The sequence below is a fragment of the Talaromyces marneffei genome, chromosome 3 (assembly GCF_009556855.1).
Source record: "Talaromyces marneffei chromosome 3, complete sequence".
Taxonomy (NCBI): Eukaryota; Fungi; Ascomycota; class Eurotiomycetes; order Eurotiales; family Trichocomaceae; genus Talaromyces; species Talaromyces marneffei.
The window spans coordinates 2,857,248-2,876,709 of NC_072350.1; the positions used below are offsets into that span (position 1 = coordinate 2,857,248).

Genomic DNA, 19,462 nt, shown 5'->3' on the forward strand with positions numbered 1-19,462 from the left:
TCGGCAGTGATCATCACATCACCCTTATCACACTACCCAGCCAATGACACTGTAGGTAGTTCAAGGTTCCGGAAAAAGGAGGCACACTCTGCACATTACCACCCCGGACTATGTACATGCTCGCTCATAACACTGACAAATTGTTGGAAATCCGGGGAATTCAAAATCCAATCATTGACCTTTCATCTACTTATGATAGTAGTAAATTGCCGGCAGCCACAAATCCGTATCAATCAATAAATCGATAGATAAATGGCATTGCACCTATCAAGCACGGAGGATGTTCCATTCTAAATTCGATATTCTACAAGTACCTCCTCATACCTTACGCAAAGTCACTACGTATATGGTTATGCGGTTTCAATTATTGGAGATGCGCTCAGCCGTAGTAATGAAGTCATGATCATACATATCTAAATCCAATATCAAACTATGTAGAAACTAACTATCTAACATAGAAAACTAGCAAGTACATAGATAAGAGAAGATAATAAAACACAGCAAATTTTTGTCGTAATCGTGTTATGTGTATATATATATATATAGACAGACAGACATCGAAGGTTGTATGCATGCATTACATAGGCTGATTGATTGATTGACGCCGGAGACTGGAGCTCAGAGGGAACGCACGAAGGGGGGGGGGGGGAAATTGCAACGCAGGGAGGGAATGAAAGATGAAAATGCCCGAATTGTACTCCCGTATCCAAAACCACACCGGCAATTACCTACAGATGAAAGAAAAGAGAGAAAAAAGAGAAAAGCAAGGAAGATCGTGATCCTTTCAATGCATAAATCCAAAACGCCAGAGGGAGAAAGAGGTCGTACAACTTCGTTAGATATCAGCCGTTATCATGGCGTAGGATAGTGGTTTATGCGTCTAGCATAGCAACATCTTCATCGACGGCGGCAACATCAACGGCCCTGACGTGGTCCGTATCTATGGTCGTGATAACCTGGCCCAACCCCTGATCGACAAACATCTCCTGCACAGCCTTACATCTACCCGCGGTCGTGAAGAGGACTTTGAACAGTCCATTCGGATTCGGGGATAGCGATTGGTCGGATGTCGATGTTGAAGTTGAAGTTGTGGTTGTGCTGCTTGTCGAACCACTGCTAGGATTTGGGATATCTGTGTTTGTCATCGTGGTTACTGTCGTTACAGTAGTAACGGCCGATGTTTGCGCAGTCGCCGGTAAACGCGTGTTCTGCGACGACAACGTCGTCACAAGCCCCTTAACATACTGCTCCAACGAATCATCCGCCGAGTCCTCCAACATATCTAACGCATCAATGACACAAAACAACACCGGAGATCGATACCGTAGTAATGTATCCAGTATAGCAAGTGCATCATTCCAGGACGCTATTGTGCCATTCAGACGGCGGAATCTCTCGCTGCTCAAGTCGCAGTTACTATCACAATCCAGCATTGGAGGCGTGAGTTCGATCAGTTGTCGGATAAGGCTGTATACAAGTGCAATAAGCCCCGCCTTTTTGTTTGTGCGTGGTGACGCAGCACAAAAGTGGGATATGACGGGGATATTGCGTTTGCGTGCTACAGCGATATAGCATGCGGATACTAAAGTCAGTCGTCCGGGAAGGCCCAAGGGCCGAGAACCCTCGATGACAAGAGGGAGGGATGGATTGGTCTGAGTCCAATCAAATAGAGGTTTGGCGATTGACGACGAGATTTCAAGGCGCTGGTCGCGGCCAAAGGGGTGGATTTGTTCGTTGTTATCAAAATAGTCTTGCAGTGGCGAGGAGTCTTCCTGCAAGGCAACTTTGAGGAGGCGGCGTTTTGGGGTGGTTTTGGTAGAGTCGAGTGCTCGGCTTGGTTTGTGGACGACTGTTTTGTCAGTATTCCTCCCTCTAGTAGAGGCGGGGAGCATACTACTGTTACCGGACCTGTGACACTGGGTATCAATCTCGATCTGATGTACTTGGGCCTGCAGCGAGGCGAGAAACGCTTCCAGGATCCTGGTCTGCTCGGCCGCGAGTTTGTCGTTTAGGAGCTTTTGCTGTCGCTGGTTCCAGATCAACTGCCACACCGTCGTCGTCTGCGATGCATGTCGTCGAGCATCCCCTTCCAACCCAACTTTTTCCAAGCGCGCATGATCCACGTAGTTGAATGCTTTGCTACCTGTACAGTCGATGGATGCAGCCGCTGATTCAAGTCGCATAGCAGCTAGATTCTCGACACTCGTAACCAAATTCTTGAAATTAGACTTGAAGTCTTCGTTGTGGCTGTACAGCAGTCGACACCGGGCTTTGGACACATAGTCGCGAAGAAATTCGCCGAGAAATAGAAAGATTTGGCCGTATAGTGTAGCGACCACCTCCGTCGTCGAGTTGATTTGGACTGCTGAAGTGACGGCATGGTTGATTCGAGCCAGGAATTTGAGAAAGGCTTCTACTACCCGGTATTGTTCTCGTGCGGCCTGCCGTCGTTCGTCAGCTTTCTATGCATAAACACCACAGGGCAGGAGCAAAAAGGAGGAATACCCTAACGATGGAGTATACAACCCCAAAAAACAACTCACAATACCGCTTCGGGTCTGGCAAGGCTTGCATTAGTATAGCATGCCCGTGCATCGTCTCGAGGCATTTTTCGGCCCATTTGATGGATTTGCGGAACAAGACTCGCTGTCGATGCAAGGACCAGTATTCGACGGCAGCCTTTATTTCTCGGATGAGATCTTCTGGTTGCTGTTTTTGTTCTTGATAGCTTAGCAATTCTTGGAACTCCTTCCAGGATCGTTGGAGTTGTCTTGTTTCGATTTCGAGTTTCATTCTTGTGTTTTGTGAGCTGCTTTTCGTCAGCATGCATTTTTACGAATAAACAATAGGAATATATATTTTTTTTTCTTTCTTTTCTTTTTTTTTTTTTTAGTTCTGTTTAGTCCTGAACATATATCGTGTGCGAAAGTGAGACACAATCCCCATGTGGATTTCAGTGTGGAATGTGGATCAACGAACACGGAGACAGGACCCCATGATGCCTCGACCAGATAACAAAGGGGGACTTACATGGTGTTCGAAGAGCTGGTAGAGGTATTCATGTTGATGTTGATATTTATATTGATTGGAGATGGTATGATATTCGATTTGAGTGCAAAGATGGAAGAGGCATTCTGTCGGGGCTGGCGAAGAGTTGCCGTAGTCATGTCATTCAATGGATTGAGTCACGTCGTCTGTTATAATCTGTAGTCGGGAGTCATAAAGGTAGTCACTCGAAGACTGTTGCTGAAGTTGTATAGATGAGTGAAACGTATTACTCGAGGGAGTCATATGAGTACATAGAAGACTAGTATGTCGTTGGGGTTGAGGTGCAAGCAGAAGGCCGTAGAAGTAAACTAGACAGGCTATACTGCCTGTCTGGCTGCTGCTGCTGCTGGCCTGGGTCTTGGTTGGCTGTACAAAGCGAGACGGCGCTGTCGCATATTGTAGTCTGAGTGAGCAGCGAGCAAGCGAGAGTTAACGAGCAGCGAGCAGCAGCAGCAAGCGCCGAAATCGAAGGAGGGGAAATGAGAGTTGAAGGGTGAAGAGAGACCCTGGCTGTATGTATGTATGTATGTATGGATGTATGTATGTAGTGTATGTAGGTATGTAACGATACGTAACCATCGTCTAAACAATATGACTGTACGTGTTCAATAACTAACCAGCCATACGTTAGTTAGGTAATGGTAACGAATTGACAGACGGCCTGACAGCTAAGCTAGCTAATGATCTGATCTACTACCACAGAGCATGTACTACAACAGAGTATTGCTTGCAGACCGGGCAAAGAGGCTAGACCGGGCTAGACTCTGCTGGGGATGCTAATTGGTCCGTCATTTTTACTACTACTCTGTACTGTAGTACGTTCTGTCTTAGTGCGTTGCTAATTCTTAGGCGCCCTGCGGTATTTCATCGGATGACAGGATGAAACAACTTGACCGGTGCCAACTTGCTTTGAAAGCACATACGTACTGCGTATATGAGAATGGAGTAATATGTGGGCACTCACTTGCTCTGTACATACTACGTAGTAATAGATGCAGGCAGAGACACGGCTTCCCTCCGGTCAGCGTCAGTGGTAGTGGCTGGCAGTGGCAGTGACAGTGGCACATTGCCTGATCCGAGAGCAGTACGATCGAATGCATCGACGTGCATATGCCATTTCCTCTGAACAGAAAGACTGTGCGGGGCGAGCCCTGTGTATTTTACCTGGAAATGTTGCGAACAAGCCCTGAGACATGCAATTTTATACGGACCGTGCTCTTGCCCTGCTAGGATCCTCTCGCTATGCTCTTTTGGGGCTAAGTCGACAGCCTAAATAGGCCTCATGCATTAGTTGTTCGTGTCTAGACCCTTCTTATTTGTATTGGTTTTACTGCTTTGGGCCTGTGTGGTTGGAAGGCCGTCGTTTTGACTTGCCTTGTGTGCCATTGCAATGTGCCAATAAGTTTCACGATCCAGCGCCCGTAAGGAAACGATATTTGATCCGTTTCTTCTACTCTGGAGGAAGTTCCGTTGAAATGAATCCAGACATGGTGCTCCGTACTAAGCATCTAGTGGTCGGAGTGGCGTCAATATATGCGGGTGAGAAGCTTGGAAAGTATTTCCGGGGTCCTCTCCTCCGTATGTTATGCACAAGCCAAGTATGGGGTGCTTGGAGATAGACGGAGTACGTACCTACTCTGTAGTATACTTCGAGTTTATAGGCGCGTGCTCTATCTTCATCCAGGCTTACGAATCCAATGCAATCGTCTACACTAACTCTATCGTTAGATGATTTTCATCATAGGGCAGGGTAAAGTAGATCGGTCTCGGCATAGAACTAGAAATTATGCCGAGTGCCGCTATAAGCTACGCTACCTACGGTATCTCTTTCTTGTGAACGCGTGTCCGAGTCGAGACCGTGAGGCATTTTGCAATCGGCTATTACTAGCGAGTTAATACGTAGTATGTACTGCTAGTATGTAAGCCATCTACCAAGGCAAGGTACCTCGTCGCAGCACCTAAATACCTACGTAGACTAACGAGTAACTAACTATAGTAATCCTTATTTATGCTGGTAGCATCTGGATGCGTCTATACTACGCGTACCATGGTCGCCTTATCGCAAAAGCAAGGTTATTTAGACCTACCTAGGGATGGCCGGCCTCATGACTCGACAATGCCAACGTATGACCTGACGTTTGGTTATCATTTGTGCTTGATCTTACCCATGATGTCTCGTTATCTCATTGCGAATGGGCGATCCAGGCCCGATAGTCACGATCACGATGGAATCACCTTTAGATTAGGCGGGCGGATCAGCCGGAGCTGGGCATATACTATATATAGTTACTATAGTTAACTAGTCTACATAATAACTACGTACTACGTATTCGGGCCAACACAACCACAATAATTGCAAAGCGTCGTCGTCGTTGTTGTGTTGTTGTTGTTGTGTTGTGTTGAATGTTTGATCCAGAAACAAGCGACAATCTACGTGGTAATTCGTGAGCATGCTTCCGCTGGCAGCGGATTATCGCAATCAATTAATTAATTGGCTCTCCGAAGCGCAATGCCAGCAGCATGCATGGACGATCTTCAAGGTCAGGAGATCAGTCTGACCGGGTCCCACGGAAATACTAGTATTTATTATATACTCTCCACCAAGCCAGGCACGTATCCCAGCGCTAATTCTCTTAGCACACTGAGCAACCGAGGAGCACTCAGCAAAGACGACGGGCAAGAATGGGGGAAACAAAAAAAAGAAAACCGGGTTACCACGTCTTAGTCGTAGTACATCGAAGAGTTACTCCGTATGGCTTAGATTTTCCGCATGCGGATATCACCGCCTGAATCGCACCAATCAGACCGCCGCACCGCCAGATCTGGCATCGATTACGGTGACACTTGTTAATTTCTAACAAGACTATTATTGATCTAAGATCGTTGTGCTCCGATAGTCACTACGTAGTAACTGAATTACTGGCCGTAGATTAATCCGTATGAGGAAACCGGATTAGCCAACAAGAAGAAAGAGAGTTACCGCGCGATCCGGGGACTGTCCGCGACATACTCTGTCCGGTCGCCGCCTCCTCGTTTCAGCCGGCGGACTCGACTCGACACTGCCCACATCGCTTTGCTTTGCGTTCTTTTCGATTCTCGCCGGAAGACTCCATTAATACTACCAGTAGCTAACAAATTGCCTACTACTCAAGTGCACATACATACGTACTCCAGTCTCCAGATCGTTACCCCACAGACTGTCACCGCACCGCACCGCACAACGAAAACCCGGCCAGTCTCGTCATCGATGGTCATCTCCTCTGATGACTTAGACCAACTGAGCTGAGAGTGAATGCGCTGTCCCTCTCAGCCTTTCGCCTTCTCTCTCCCCCCGAAATGATTCCAATGGTTCCATCCTGCCCCCACCTTTTCCTTTTGTCTCTCCTCCTGTTTGTATCATCGCCGGTCGCTGCATCAAACAGGGTCAGCGCCAGCCCGACAAACGACACCAATGCCCTCACCAGCCAATTCGGTGCTCTACGGTTTTTCCTAAGCGCCGCCGCCGATTCTTCCATAAATGAAGTCAATCTTGCTCCGTTGACTTCCTACCTAGCAACGCTAGACTACTCGTCTTTTCAGGTACGTTGCCACTCATTAATTAATTGTCATGATACGCGCGTATACAATGCGTACAAGCAGCAGCATCTTCCGCTGACTTCCGGTACAGCGCCTCTCCATCGAGGGCAGCCTCTACCAAACTACTGCCTCCAACACCGCCTCAATCACCTCGCAAAATATCGCATTGATAAGTTGCGACCCGTCCGCCTACACGGGCTATCTCCATGTCGCAGACACAGTTTCAGACGTAGTTTCATTGTCCAACGGGGGTCCCGCCGCCGTGGTGTTGTATAGCCTACAGTCAGACCATTGCAATTATACCGTCAACGACCCAACCGTCTCTTATACCAACGTCTTTACCGTGGTCAATTCGACGGCCTCGCAGCTGTTTTTGAGTCATCTGTCGAGTATCAATACCACCACAATAGCGGATATAAACGCCGATATGTCGACGAGTAACTCCGCCCCGGTGTTTGGGAATGGGACATCAGGGTCGGGAGGGTCGTCAACCACGTCAACGACGGCCGTGGCGATGATTATTTTGTATACCATCACGGGTATTATTACGGCGTTGTTTTTGGGGATTATTATTACGGGCGCGATCCGGGCTCATCGAAATCCAGAGCGGTATGGACCGAGGAATGTGACGGGACGGCCGCGACAGAGTCGAGCGAGGGGAATCGCGAGGGCGATGCTGGAGACGATTCCGATCGTCAAGTTTGGCGACAATAAGGACGATGGTGTGGGTGCGGCAAAGAGGGATTTGGAGATGGCGTCTTCCACTCACACAAGGGAAAGCCATGATGCTACTCCTGAACTTTCGCCAACGCATGAGGCGGCAGAACCTCAGCCGGATGCAGATGTCACTGCTTCTACTACTCCTCCTATCGCTGCCGCTGCTGCTACCCCCGTCGCAACGACTCGCGACATGGAAGTAGGAAACAACAACTGCCCGATCTGCACAGACGACTTTGTCAAAGGCCAAGACGTCCGACTTTTGCCATGCAACCACCAGTTCCATCCCGACTGTATTGATCCATGGTTGATCAACGTCTCGGGTACATGTCCACTCTGTCGTATCGACCTCAACCCCGGAGGATCCACCGAGACCGCCGAAGATGACGAAGCGGCCCACGAAGAGGGCGAAGCTGTGGACGCAGTTGAGTCGTCCACCAACCAGACGAATAGTAATAGACACTCCCGTGGCTTGGCAGGCTATCTATCAGATATCCGCCGCGCTCGCAATGCGCCTGTCGAAGAACGAATTGAGGCACTGCGACGGCTGCGCGAATCTCTACAACAACGACAACGGAACGGAGATGATTCGGCGGAAGACACACAAGGTCGCCGACGACATATGGCGATGCGGTTACGCGATCGATTCAGGATTCGGACGAGACAGCATGGATCTGATTCGCCGACTTCGTAAGACATGTTGACATCCTTGAATATACTCGCCTTATATACACTCCACCTACAACATATACATACTACACCTCTCACTCTTGTCACCTCACCTCACCTCCTCATTCCCCTGAAATATATACGATCTCCGGGAAAAGAAGCAACGCCCAAAAGCACGAATCTCACCATTGTTTTCACCTCGGTCTGCATGAATATCGAATGGCGTTTGGGATTTTGGTCTGATATTGTACAATCGGTCATGGACGGATTATGTCATGTTTTTTATACAGCATGTTTTATGATTTATGCTGCTTATTTGGAAATTTTTTTTTTGTCTGGGTACGGTACATTGCACAGTCTTACGGTCGGTAGTTTGGCTGATTGGGATATATGGGTGTATAGGACAATGAATGCAATGATTGATAGACTTGGTCCATATTCTTTTTCACACCGTATTAGTAAACTATCCAGATGAATGTAGTTAACCTACCGCATCCTCCTCGACGGACCAGGGGCTGTCTTTATATCATGAGAGGGATGCAGGCCACCAATCAAAAACAAGCCCCTCTGAATCACCACCCAACCGCGACATCACCCACGACCGCATCTGAAACTCCTCCAGCAAACACGCCCTGCTTCATTCCCAAAAGTTTTGTATCTTACTAGTACTCTCCAACCCCGGGATTGCAGGAGTAATGGACAACAGAAAACAGTTGTAAGTGAGTTGAGGCAAATGAGGGCTGATTCGGGGGTGACGCTTCGTTGTTGTTAGGATAGGGCTAGGGTCATCAGTAGTCATTTATTTGTACTCCATATGTACGGACCCCACAGTAGCAGACATGACACTGGGTGACAGGCTAAGAATAACTTTACTCTACAGACTACTCCAGAGCATTTGCCATTTTCTACTGCTGATGGTCTCTCGTGTCATAACTACTGCGTAGAGGGAAAGGGTTGGGTTGGTAGACCTCCGTGTTTCATAATTGTATTCCGTACAGCCACTGTATCCGTGTCTCACTACGGTAGAAGTCTGATAGAGTCCAGGCTAGAACGAAGGACCGAACGGAGTTGATTTGTTTTTTTTTGACTGGTATGATAACTAGAGCATACTACATACGGAGTGCATTGATTGGACGATCCATAGTTGATGACGATCGTCTTCATAGCACCTGCCTAGACAGACGTTCTACAGGGATTCGTCATCCCCAATGGAGCAGAGATGACCGGTCCATCATGTCGATGACACAGACATACGCCCACATGCTTTCGCCCTTCATGGTTAAAAAAAAAAAACATGTTATTACAGAGCGTACTTGGGGAGAATGTTCTTGGGAAACTTGCCACGCTATTCGACTTGGTGATTGTGTTCCTGATATGCTTCATTTTCATTGGATTGAGGCTCGTCTGCCCTGAAACATGGCATGGCCAGTAAGAACCCATAGATGGGGCCAGGAGCCAATCGTGAAAGAAGAAAAACGCCATCCCGCTGTAGACAGCTCTGGGCCTTAGCCTTACCAATTACAGAGTATTGTGTAATTTAGACAGATTTATTTTTATTAAGGACTTTGACTGACCATCGCCTGTCAAGCAAATAATTCTTTTCCTTTTCAAGTTCAGCTTCATCGTCATCATCATCATCATCAGCTTCTTCTTCATTATTCATTCTTTATCTTCGTTGCTGTTGTATCTTGTCGCATCGAGGAATGATCAATGGAACCGACAACTCTCGTTGTTAACCTGTTACTCCACACATTTGCCTAGCAATTAGCCCATTGATCATCCCCACGTCCAAGAATCGCCAACCATTCATTTGTGCTTCCATCGGCAACGGCCCTCATCATTATCTCCACTTTCCTGTCTCTCTTTTTCTCTTCTTTCTGCCGGCTCCCTGGTAGATCTGTTCCCAGGTCTGCTCGCCTTTGGTCGATATATTTATACCGAGGAGACGACTGTGTCGCTACTCTCGTTGCTCTACACCCTCGGCCCCCCCCCCCCACCGTCGTTTTTGAAGATCACTCTTTCGCTCTCTTTTCACTCTCGTTTCTTTTTCAATTCTTCGGCCAATGTCGCGCCCTGGCATCGGCGAAAAACGCTTTTCAGCAAACAAATTTTATCCCCTCCCGGATGACAACACCATGGCCAGCCCCAACGACGTTACCATCGATATCCCCCTAACCACCGTCCCCAGTCGCGGCACCGGTGCCCGCAAGACAAACACCAACACCCTCGCCTCGCCGACAAGCTATCCCAACGGCTCATCAGACGATGAAAAATCGGCGAAACGACCGGGTCCCGGTCGACGGAAAAAGACTGGCACGGGGGAATCGATTCAAACCGAGGACAGCGATGGAGCCCTCAACGCAATGGGCAGGTTTTATTTTGCTGTCTTGAATTTCTCAGTCGTCACTCGTTATTTCATCTATGTCTCGCCATTGGCGTTTTTGATTGCTATCCCTATTATTATCGGTGCCACGGCTGCTCCGAACGCGGCCATTGGCGGCGTGAGAATTCTTTGGTTTTTCACTTGGATTGAAGTCGTCTGGATCAGTTTGTGGGTTTCCAAAATTTTGGCCCATTTCTTGCCATTCCTCTTTCAGTTTTTTGCTGGCTTTGTCAGTCCCGGGACGAAAAAGTATGCACTTATTATTAGGGCATTGGAAATTCCCCTGTCCCTGGTGGGCTGGGCTCTTGTTTCTTTGGCCACGTTTATTCCTATCATGACGCAGAATCCGACGCAGCGGGCCAACCACGATACTGCTGAAAAGAGCTGGGAGGCGACTGTCAAGCAGATTCTGTTTGCTTTACTTATTTGTTCTCTGATTTTCTTGGCAGAAAAGGCTCTCATTCAGTTAATTTCTGTCAGCTACCACCGCAAGCAGTACGATCTTCGCATCAAAGAGTCCAAGCACAATGTCGAACTGCTCGGCCATCTCTACGACGCATCCCGCGCCATGTTCCCGGAGTACTGCAAGGAGTTTGCCGAAGAAGATGAAATTATCTCCGCCACCATTCTCGCTGATAAGAAAAAAGGCCACAAGCGTGGAAATTCGGTTGCTCCGCTACGCTTGATTCGCAATGTTGGACGCGGTGTCGGCCGCGTCGGCGACAAGGTCACCGCTGTGTTTGGTAATGTTGCTCAAGAGATTACTGGCAAGAACATTTTTGATACCGGATCTGCTCATTCAATTGTTACGCAAGCATTGGACAAACGCCATTCGTCGGAAGCTTTGGCCAAGCGTATCTGGATGTCGTTTGTGGTGGAGGGACGAGATGCCTTGTATGAAGAAGATATTGTCGAGGTCATGGGCGCGGACAGCGAGGAAGAAGCCAGAGAATGCTTCCATATTCTCGATCGCGATGGAAACGGCGACGTCAGCATGGAAGAAATGATTCTCACCGTTGCCGAGTTCGGACGTGTCCGCAAGTCTATTGCTCGAAGCATGCACGACGTCGACCAGGCCATTCACGTTCTTGACAGTTTGCTGCTGACCGTGGCTTTGATTATCATGATTCTTGTTTTTGTTTCGTTCGTGACGACCGGTGCGGCCACCGTCATTGCTGCTGGTGCTACATCTCTGCTGTCTCTGTCTTTCGTCTTTTCGGTTACTGCCCAGGAAGTTCTTGGATCATGCGTTTTCCTCTTTGTCAAGCATCCGTTTGACGTTGGTGACCGTGTCGAAATCAACAACCAGGAACTGTTCGTCGAGGAGATTTCTCTGTTGTACACTGCTTTCCGCACCGTGGCCGAGCAACGAGTCACTCAGGTCGCCAACAATGTGCTCAACACTTCATGGATCGACAACGTTACTCGCTCCAAAGCCATGCGCGAACGTATTTCTCTGTTTGTCGACTTTGGCACTACCTTTGCTGATATTCAGCTCTTGAAAATGGAAATGGAGAAATTCGTCCGCGACAAAGACAACAGCCGCGACTTCCAACCCGATATCGAAATCGAAGTGATCAGCGTCGGAAACATGGACAAACTCGAGCTTCGTATCGAAATCCGCCACAAATCCAACTGGTCCAACGAAACGGTCCGCGCTGCGCGTCGATCCAAGTTCATGTGTGCTTTGGTCTTGGCTATTAGGAAAGTGCCTATCATCGGCCCTGGTGGCGGTGGTGCTGCATTGGGCGATCCTGCAAACCCATCGTACTCTGTCAGCATTACCGATGAAAAGGCCAAGGAATACCGTGAAAAGGCAGCTGAGAAGAAGGAGCAAGCTCGTCTCGTACCTAAAAGTGCTATGAAGGAATTCCAACAGAGTCTGTCGCCGACTGCAGGTGCTTCGACCGGAGTTGATACGGTTACATCTACCGGTGGCCTTCAACAACGCGGTGGAGGCTCGGTCAAGAAAATGAGCGAAGCTGCCTTTGCCGACGCTCTCAACAGCCGTCCCGCTGGCTACGATATGGCACGTCCTGAAGAATCGGCGCAATTGTACCGCATTCCCAGCGCAGGCAATTCTGGAATTAGCAACGAGCAGCAACAACTCAGTCCCAACCAGGAGGCAGGCGACGAACAAGCAGCGCTCCTTCGAGCTCCATCGGGTCGTCGCAGGGCTAACAACAACAACGTCCCAACTCTCCATCAACCATCACCCTTGCTCATGCCTCCAGCAGTCACCGGCGCCATTCCCGCTGCTCAACAAACGCCAACGGATCGTTACGAGATCCCAAGCTACTACTCCGCCACACCCCAGCCACTAACCCTTCAACCCACGTCCACCAGCGCGACCCCATACGAGACAAATAATCCATTCGCAGGAACTTATGGAAACACACCTGCTTCTCCCGCTCCGTCGGCTGCACCCAGTCAATACCGACCTGCGCCGCCACAGTACCAATCTCCACCACCCGGGCCTGCAGGTAATGCATTCGCACAACATTTGCAAACAGCGCCACGTACACGACCACCGCGAGTCGATGATGATGAAGAAGAACATTAAACAAATTTAGCTTTTAGCTTTTTGGCGTTTCGCATTCGCATCTTCATCATAGCATCTCATCGCAGCTTGGTGATTATAACGGTCTCTCTTTTTTTTTTTCTCCCCTGCATATCAAACTGGATTTGATTTGATTAGACCTCAAAATATTTCCCGCGCTACCCCAGTTTATACAACTGTCAATATTTTTTCTTTGTTTCTGGTTACATCAATTGATGTTGGTGGCTTACTCCTTGTATCCAACATGACTTGTTAATAGTCGATTCTTGTATGTTACATTTTCTTCCATCCGAATTATAGAATTTCTATTCCTGTATTGATGTATATCTCTCACGAGAAAATACACCACCACTCACCACCCAAAACCAACGAAACAAAAATATTTTATCGTACACTCCACTCCGTCCGCATCCCAACCTCAAATCTCATCAGATATGTGTTACTTGGTAGCCTTCCACGGATAAGCGACCTCCTCATCCTTCCTAATCCAAATCTTACTCTTCCTCTTATTAACCACATGCTCCACAAACACTTCTTTGGCGTATTGGGCCTTGAACTTGCGAACCCATCGCGGATCCCACAATTCGCTGGCAACGCCTAAGTCTTTGCAACAGCGTACCAAGGCGTTGGATTTGCATCCTTCGGTCGCGGTAGGGATGCCGTCGGGGTTGAAGTAATCCTGTTCGCCGCGGGCTACTGATACCAGTCTAATAATCCACATCACATTAGCACACATTCTTTTTTTTTTTTTCCTTTTCTTTTTTTTTTTTTTTTTTCCTTTTCTTTTCTTTTCTTTTTTTTTTTCTAAGAGGGAAGAAGCTGAGGAACTGAGAAAGGAGAAGGAGTGACGAACCGCCCATGACAAACCAAAGCATACTCCCTCGTCACCGTCTTGGGTGTAACAATACTCTCGCTCCTAGGCACAAGACCCCACCCCCCCGGACCAAACGCTTTGTTCAGTATTCTTCTGTATTTGATTTCTGGCAGATAAACGATTCCGTCGGGTTTGATTTCGACGTCTTCGTTGTTGACTTCTTCCAAGAGCACGGAGACGATTTCGGGTGCGAATGGGGTCGTGCTTATCCCGTGGAAGGAGCGTGTCCAGTCTATTTTTTCGCTTGAAGGGTCGTAGCCTGATGGTGAGAGGTCGAGGGGTTTGTCGGAGAGGCCGGTTTTGGCGATGTTGGGTGTCGTTGGGGAGGAGGTGGGGGTAGAAGATGTTGTTGTTGTTGCTGTTGTCGGTGTTGTTGTGGAGGTTTTTGTGGAAGAGGAAGGCGTAAACTTGGGAGGTGTAGTTGGTGTTGAGGTTGATTGAGCTCGTCGAGAGGTGTAGTAGTAGTTGTCTATTGACATTGACATTGACGGAAGACGGCGTGAGTACAGGATTGACCGTGTAGGTCGTACACTCTGCAGACCCAAAGCCTCGAGCGCTATGAATGAGCGCCGCATCGTTAGTGAGGAGGACATGGCGGTGTTTGCTCTGTCGTTGTCGGTTCTCCCTGAGACAAGAGAAGCGTGAGACAGAAAGATAGCACAACTAGTACCGTACCTAGCTTATCAGCCAATCACATGCGGGATCCCATTCGACGTCACTCTTCGAAGGCGCAATCTCAAAACAAACTTCTTTATTATTCAAATATGGAGAGTGAAGTAGCGGAATTCATGATAATAATACAATAATAATAATACATTGCTCATCGAAGAAAATTATTGAGCATCCTTCGTCGCGGTCCTCTCGTCATTGCCCTGTCGTTTCCAGCACTCGCGAAACGCCTCCATCTAGACGACTTAGCTTCTGGATATACAGAACGATAGAAACCATTTAATGAAAAGTGTGTCGCTCTTGCAAAGAGAATCAAGATCCAATTGCAACATAAGGAATGTATGGCTCACCTCCTTCTTACAACTCCTCCAATCCCTGGTGTCGTAGTAGCAGTCATTCATTTTCAATTGCTCAGCTATAATAATAATCAGCTCTATCCTCAGTCCAGAAATACGAAATAAATAGGTAGATGGGACGTATACATACCAGCGCATCCAGTGCTGAAGATGCGTTTGTCCCTGCGGGCGGAACAGAGCAGGTCAGCCCTTCTGTCCGGAGTCATCACATCACCAGGTACCTCATCAATTTCTTTTTTCCCTTGAACTGTCATACAACTCACCAGTCATCGGGTTCATCCTCTTCGTGGCTTGTGGTCTGCTCAGACTTGGATTTTTCGTTGTTTGACATTTTAATTGACTCCCAAAAAATAATTGCGGAATCAGCTGAATCGCTGAATCGTTCGTTGCTTTAGGTGCAAGGGAGGAAAAAAAGTTGTCTGCGAGTCTGGTCCGCCCGCTAAACAAAATGTCTGCTGGACGAACCATTAGCTCGGGCAGACTCAATGTGCTCGTCTACTCCGGTACGCCCCTTTCAAGACAGTAAAAGAAAGAAGAAATATATATATATATATATATATATAAATACTGATATGTAGGTACAGACCATGGAAGCACGGTAGAATCAGTCCGGCACTGCCTCTACACACTGCGCCGCCTGCTTGCTCCCAACTATGCCGTAATCCCCATCACAGCAGACATGCTCATCAAAGAACCCTGGCTCTCCACCTGCGCCATGCTGGTCATGCCCGGCGGTGCAGACCTGGGTTACTGCGTATCTCTGAACGGGGCTGGAAACCGCAGAATCACTCAATTTGTGCAGAATGGTGGTGCATATCTCGGTTTCTGTGCTGGCGGTTATTATGGGAGTCGGAGGTGTGAGTTTGAGGTTGGCGATAAGAAGATGCAGGTTATTGGGGAGAGGGAATTGGCCTTCTTCCCTGGGATATGTCGGGGGTCTGCATTTGAAGGCTTTGTCTATTCGAGTGAAGCTGGGGCGAGGGCGGTGGAGGTCAAGGTCTCGAAATCTGCGTTAAGTAGCGATGGAACGTTGCCGGAGACGTTTCATAGTTATTATAATGGCGGCGGCGTTTTTGTTGATGCTGAAACTTATGCGGATGAAGGAGTCGAGATTCTGGCTAGTTATACGGAAGAACTTGCCGTTGACTCAGGCAAGGGCGCAGCGGCTGTGATATATCGCAAAATTGGTGATGGAGCGGCTGTCCTTACAGGTCCTCATCCAGAGTACGTTAACGTCTAATCCAATTCTTGATATCAAACTGACTTTGTAGATTTGCCGCCGTCAATCTCAACAAATCCGCCGGCAGCCCCGAGTACGCAGAACTCATTGACCAACTAGCCACTGACGACACCGCCAGAACGGACTTTGTAAAAGCATGTCTGACTAAACTTGGCCTGCAAGTCAGTCAGGAAACTACTACGGTACCGTCTCTCTCTTGCTTGCATCTATCCTCTGTCGAGCCTGAGTATACTCAAGCTATTGTGTCTTCGTTGGAAGAAATAATGACCAAAGATGGGCGAAAAGAGATCCTCAAAGACAACGTCGACACGTTCCAAGTCGAGAGAGCGCACGACAAGACGTACAAGATGGATGATTTGAAGAATGCGTTAGAGGAAGAAGTGGCGGAAGAAAAGGCGACTTCTAATGACGGCATCATTGATTATAACGCGATTGTGAAACGGTTGCTGATACATGACGAGCTGCCTTCGTCCAAACAGACCCCGTATTTTAATCATCATGCATTCTATTCTAATCTTCGACACTACCAGTCGTTGTCAAAGGAGGCCGTTGTCGATTTTGGACGGTCTATCATATACGGTGAAGTCGTTACAAGTACTAGCTCTATGTTGGAAAAGTATGCACAAACCCCTCTCGGAAATGATATTGGCTGACTTTATAGAAACACACGCCTTCTTCGGCGACTACCCGCCGGATTCACAATGACGGCCACCGTGCAAGTGGCAGGAAGAGGCCGTGGGTCTAATGTCTGGGTATCACCAGCTGGAGCGCTCATATTCTCGACCGTTGTCCGGCATCCAATGGAAAAAATGCAATCGGCACCTATAGTCTTTATTCAATATCTTGCCGCTATGGCTGTCGTCAAGGGAATAAAAACATACGACAAGGGATACGAGCAGCTGCCAATCAAGATGAAATGGCCAAATGACGTTTGTAAGTAGCCTCCCTCATTTATTAATGAATTGTACTGATGCAAGAAGATGCCATGGACCCCGCCGAACCCGACAAACAAAAATATACCAAAATCTGCGGCATCCTCGTCAACTCGCACTACTCCTCGGAAGAATACGTCTCCGTCGTTGGCATCGGCATAAACGCAACCAACGCAGCACCAACAACATCTTTAAATGCTATTGTCGAAAAATTCGCATCCCCCGCAACCATCAAATCGAGTCCCATCATTCTTGAGAAACTACTTGCGCGCATTTTGACAGTCTTTGAAGAGTTATACATCCGTTTCCTGCGCACCGGATTCGATAAACAATTCGAAGACATGTATTACGAGGACTGGCTGCATATGCATCAAATCGTGACCTTGGAAGAGCAAGGCGGCGTCAGGGCTAGGATCAAGGGTATAACGCGTGATTTTGGATTGCTTCTAGCGGAGGAATTGGGCTGGGAGGACCGGCCGACGGGGCGCGTATGGCAGTTGCAGAGTGATAATAACAGCTTTGATTTTTTCAGGGGGTTGTTGAAGAGGAAGGTCTAAAGGCCCCCCTCTCGTCAGAGGGGCTCGAACAGATTATATACTATGATAGAATAAATAGAAGATATGCTATGTCTCGGTCTTGGCTTTCCACCCTTCAATAACAAACTCAAAAACCCTATCCCCCTGCCCCAACGGTATCGGATGAATATGCTCGTCATATAACGATCTCTCAACGTACTTCACTCTTCCGGCATGATCAACCAATAAAATAGTCTGTTTCTGTGTTCCATACAGGCCAGAAGTATAGCCCACCAATCCCATTTTTGCGAGGTTGGCTGCTTCAGCCTCGAACTGGGCGCGATCCCCTAACAACGGGATGAAGATTGATTCTTTGAGTTGATTCATGTATTGCTCTTTTATGGGCTCGGTGTTGGATAGGCGAGGCATGGTGTCGGTGGAGAGGACGCGGAAGAGCCGTTCTATCAGATCCCTTTCCTTTTCTTCCCCGGTCGACCCTTGTTGTTGATGAGCGTAGGCGGCGATGTTAGCGTCAATAGCACTCCTCATCAGAATCTCCCCATTAATAATCTTCGGCCACGTCCTGTCATTCAGGAACGTATTACTTAACCCAACCGTCTCCCCCCGCGTCGACGCAATCCACGTGGTAGAGTCGATGTTATCGGACATCCGGTTCGAGATTATAGCCAACGGCTCACCCAGCCGGCCACACACAAGACTGAATCCACCCGCATTTGTAGCCATTTGGGAATTAATCATATCTTGCACAAAAGCGCGCGTAGTCCTCTGCGCTTTCCGGGGCTCGTTATTATTATTATTCTTCTTCTTATTATTATTCCTCTGCTTTTCGTTCGGATCGTTCCCCGCTTCCGACGACGTAGGGGCGGAGGGAGGCTCAGTTAAGAAGTCATTTACAATCGCGCCACGACTTATATTCCCTATTGGTGCTGCTTCGCGATAATTCGTTAATACGGCTACTCGCCCTTGTTTTGTGACGCCCATCCATGTGCCCTGTTCGGGACGGGCGAGGTCGCGAGAGCCCAGGACTTGGGTGTTGGGGGGCTGCCACCAGTTTGCGGATGCTGTTGGGCGGTGTAGATACTCCTACGCCGATTCATTAGTAGGTATTTTCTTTTTATGCATAGCAAGAGGACAGAAAGGGGCGAAGGGGGAGGGTACATCGCGATTGTCGATTATGATGACTTCGTATGCGGGGTGAGCGGTGGAGATGATGGCGATACACATGTTTCTTTTTCTTGATTTCTTATGTATATGGAGTAGGTCCAGGGATGATGGGTCATAAATCATGAATCATTGCCTTGGGAGAATCATTTGTTTCGTCTCATATGTATATGTATACATATATACATAAACTTCAAGGTGGTATGTTGTCAGTCATACTATGTGTTTATCGCCATCAGTCCACTTGATAAGATTGGTTATGTAATCGTTATCTTAAGCTAACTAAGTTAAGTTAGGTTAAGTTAGTTAGCTTGATTTGGACCGAGGTACCTACTGTCCTTTACCTAGGTAGTGTGAATCGATGGGTGGCGAAGGCTGCCAACTAGCCACGATGACGAAACACAGGTAGGTTAACTACGTACAGTGTTAATAAGCTAGAGGTATGTACATAGTCGACGTCTGTTTCGTATGGACACGACTTCAAGCAGAACTCACTTTGTGGTTATCTCAGTTCCTGCTTTTGGAGCTTTCCTACGCTGCTTGTTATTCTAGCTCAGAGCGTAGTGTAAAGTGTCCGGGAACAAATCCCGCGAATTTGTTGGGCGCGATGAAAAAATCACGACTGTTCAAATCTTATGGTTTTTAAGCTTCATCTTTGTCGATATATCTATCTCATATCTCAACGATTGCTGTCTATAACACGCCCACGTACATGCCCCCTGTACAAGCCCAGATATGGGC

The 19,462-nt window shown here is 48.0% G+C and overlaps 7 protein-coding genes across 7 annotated transcripts; 3 read left to right on the forward strand and 4 right to left on the reverse strand.

The window, feature by feature from the left end:
* Positions 1–872: 872 nt before the first annotated feature.
* On the reverse strand, positions 873–3,062 carry EYB26_004777 (uncharacterized protein; the record flags this gene model as incomplete). Its single annotated transcript, XM_054264068.1, has 4 exons — positions 873–1,849; positions 1,895–2,441; positions 2,506–2,809; positions 3,031–3,062. 4 exons carry the CDS (start codon positions 3,060–3,062, stop codon positions 873–875), a joined length of 1,860 nt encoding a protein of 619 aa, XP_054120043.1.
* A 3,322-nt stretch (positions 3,063–6,384) lies between these two features.
* EYB26_004778 (uncharacterized protein) lies at positions 6,385–8,035 on the forward strand (the record flags this gene model as incomplete). The annotated part of the gene is made up of 2 exons (XM_054264069.1): positions 6,385–6,627; positions 6,716–8,035. The coding sequence occupies 2 exons, from the start codon at positions 6,385–6,387 to the stop codon at positions 8,033–8,035; spliced, it is 1,563 nt and encodes a 520-aa protein (XP_054120044.1).
* A 2,110-nt stretch (positions 8,036–10,145) lies between these two features.
* EYB26_004779 (uncharacterized protein) lies at positions 10,146–12,956 on the forward strand (the record flags this gene model as incomplete). Its single annotated transcript, XM_054264070.1, has 2 exons — positions 10,146–11,247; positions 11,327–11,400. The coding sequence occupies 2 exons, from the start codon at positions 10,146–10,148 to the stop codon at positions 11,398–11,400; spliced, it is 1,176 nt and encodes a 391-aa protein (XP_054120045.1).
* A 436-nt stretch (positions 12,957–13,392) lies between these two features.
* EYB26_004780 (uncharacterized protein) lies at positions 13,393–14,420 on the reverse strand (the record flags this gene model as incomplete). Its single annotated transcript, XM_054264071.1, has 2 exons — positions 13,393–13,660; positions 13,807–14,420. The coding sequence occupies 2 exons, from the start codon at positions 14,418–14,420 to the stop codon at positions 13,393–13,395; spliced, it is 882 nt and encodes a 293-aa protein (XP_054120046.1).
* Positions 14,421–14,660: 240 nt separating this feature from the next.
* EYB26_004781 (uncharacterized protein) lies at positions 14,661–15,183 on the reverse strand (the record flags this gene model as incomplete). Its single annotated transcript, XM_054264072.1, has 4 exons — positions 14,661–14,732; positions 14,847–14,911; positions 14,983–15,041; positions 15,116–15,183. 4 exons carry the CDS (start codon positions 15,181–15,183, stop codon positions 14,661–14,663), a joined length of 264 nt encoding a protein of 87 aa, XP_054120047.1.
* A 117-nt stretch (positions 15,184–15,300) lies between these two features.
* On the forward strand, positions 15,301–17,581 carry EYB26_004782 (uncharacterized protein; the record flags this gene model as incomplete). The annotated part of the gene is made up of 5 exons (XM_054264073.1): positions 15,301–15,355; positions 15,437–16,076; positions 16,124–16,708; positions 16,754–17,025; positions 17,073–17,581. The coding sequence occupies 5 exons, from the start codon at positions 15,301–15,303 to the stop codon at positions 17,579–17,581; spliced, it is 2,061 nt and encodes a 686-aa protein (XP_054120048.1).
* A 66-nt stretch (positions 17,582–17,647) lies between these two features.
* EYB26_004783 (uncharacterized protein) lies at positions 17,648–18,784 on the reverse strand (the record flags this gene model as incomplete). Its single annotated transcript, XM_054264074.1, has 2 exons — positions 17,648–18,643; positions 18,719–18,784. The coding sequence occupies 2 exons, from the start codon at positions 18,782–18,784 to the stop codon at positions 17,648–17,650; spliced, it is 1,062 nt and encodes a 353-aa protein (XP_054120049.1).
* Positions 18,785–19,462: the final 678 nt, after the last annotated feature.